We start from the raw sequence: 1,768 nt of genomic DNA on the forward strand, positions 1-1,768 counted from the left end.
ATGTTTCCTCCCGGACAAAGTGATGATCCGTTCCCGTTCCACTATAATCCCTACCAAGAACATAGTAATATTCAACAGGATCAGATCCTGCAGGGCCAGGCTTTGCTGGAGAGAAACATTAATAGCAGCAAAATGGGAAAGGGCCAGCAACATAAATTATTATTTGTTGCTACTACGAAAGTTAACGATGGTAATAGTGACAATAATAATAACAAGAAGATGATCTTGCGCAAGGATATCGAACGGCAAAGAAGACAACACTTGTCCATGCTTCACGCTTCACTTCGATCATTGCTTCCTCTTCAGTCTATAAAGGTCAACCTTCTTTAATTTTCTTTTATAATAAAAATACCCTTCTCTCTTAATTAGGGTTTTAAGGTTTTCTTGATTATCATAATTACGCTTCTAGGTTCCTTTTTTTTCCTGGTGGGTTGCAGGGAAAACGTTCAATATCCGATCACATAAACGAGGCTAGGAACTATATAAACTACTTGAATAAGAATATCCAAGAATTGGGTCTCAAGAGAGATAAGCTAAAAAATTTATCCGAATTAGGAGCTGTTGGCCACGGAAGTTCAAATTGGGATAACTGTTTGCAAAACTGTGTTACGATTCATCCTTATTCGGGGGGAGTGGAAATTGTGATAAATAGTGTCCATAAAGAAGAAAATTTGAAGTTATCAAAAGTGATGGAAGCAGTTCTTGAAGAGGGACTTGATGTTATCCGCTGCGCTTCCACCCAAGCTGATGAAGGGTTTTTTCATACTATTCAGGCCGAGGTAATTAAAAAGTTCCATAACTTTCTCATCCATTAATTAATAGTTCTAGGATTTATGCAAGTTTTTGCCGTTGTTATCTAACAGAAAAGGAATCACAGGTTGGCGATCTGACATGTGTTGATCTACGCGTGCTGCAGCTGAAACTTGATCATTCAATTAAGTGACTTTCATGAGCACATATATATTTCTGATGCTAAGTGTTTGTGTTTTTAACTGCCGTGACTTGATGTTGGATCTCAATCTCTCAAACTGCTCGTTCCATATATCTTAAGCTTCCTCCTTTGCAGGTGTGTTTTCAAGAAATTCCAATGGAGTGTGAAAATATTAGATGGATTATATTCTTGAATACTCCTGAACCAGTGCCACGGAGTTAACCTCATGGTAAAATCCTACTCAAATTTTTTTATATAACTGCAAGAGTTTATGATAACTCACGCGTGATAAAAATTTTCCCTGGGTATTTGTATTCCAAAATTTCTAATGTTAACATGCAACCTCTAGTTAAGTGATTCAAATGAACTAAGAGACTTATACCGAGGGGCAGCGGCATCATAGATTCATACATGCATGTCTTCGTTTGCTCACTTAGTGGTGAGTTAGTTTTTGTTGCACTTAAACGCTAATGAGATCATATGCATAAAAATTCAAGTAGCTTGCATACTTTTTTAATCAAGAGGACCGCCTAAAGAGCATGTGCCTTCTAGTTTCAAGTAGCTTCTTATTCCATATTGTTGAAAATACCGCCTAAAGAGCATGTGCCTTATAGTTTCAAGAAGCTTCTTATTCCATACTGTTGAAAATAGTTTTTTTAGTTAAATAAGTTTGGGGCTAGCTTTTAAGTTAAATAAGCTTGGGGCTAGCTTTTAAATATGAGCTAGACTCATAGGTATTTATATGGTAGTAAAGCCGACTCATGTACAAGTACAACCACATTACCTTTCCCTGTGATAAGAATTAGAAGAAAGACTAATTGATTGTTAGGGATGGTA

At 36.7% G+C, this 1,768-nt stretch overlaps 1 protein-coding gene across 1 annotated transcript; it reads left to right on the forward strand.

Annotated features, from left to right (window-relative positions):
• LOC18032565 (transcription factor bHLH118) lies at positions 1–943 on the forward strand. Its single transcript, XM_024191497.1, has 3 exons — positions 1–315; positions 438–779; positions 878–943. The coding sequence occupies exons 1-3, from the start codon at positions 1–3 to the stop codon at positions 941–943; spliced, it is 723 nt and encodes a 240-aa protein (XP_024047265.1).
• Positions 944–1,768: the final 825 nt, after the last annotated feature.

Source organism: Citrus clementina, unplaced genomic scaffold (assembly GCF_000493195.1).
Source record: "Citrus clementina cultivar Clemenules unplaced genomic scaffold, Citrus_clementina_v1.0 scaffold_9, whole genome shotgun sequence".
Lineage (NCBI taxonomy): Eukaryota > Viridiplantae > Streptophyta > Magnoliopsida > Sapindales > Rutaceae > Citrus > Citrus x clementina.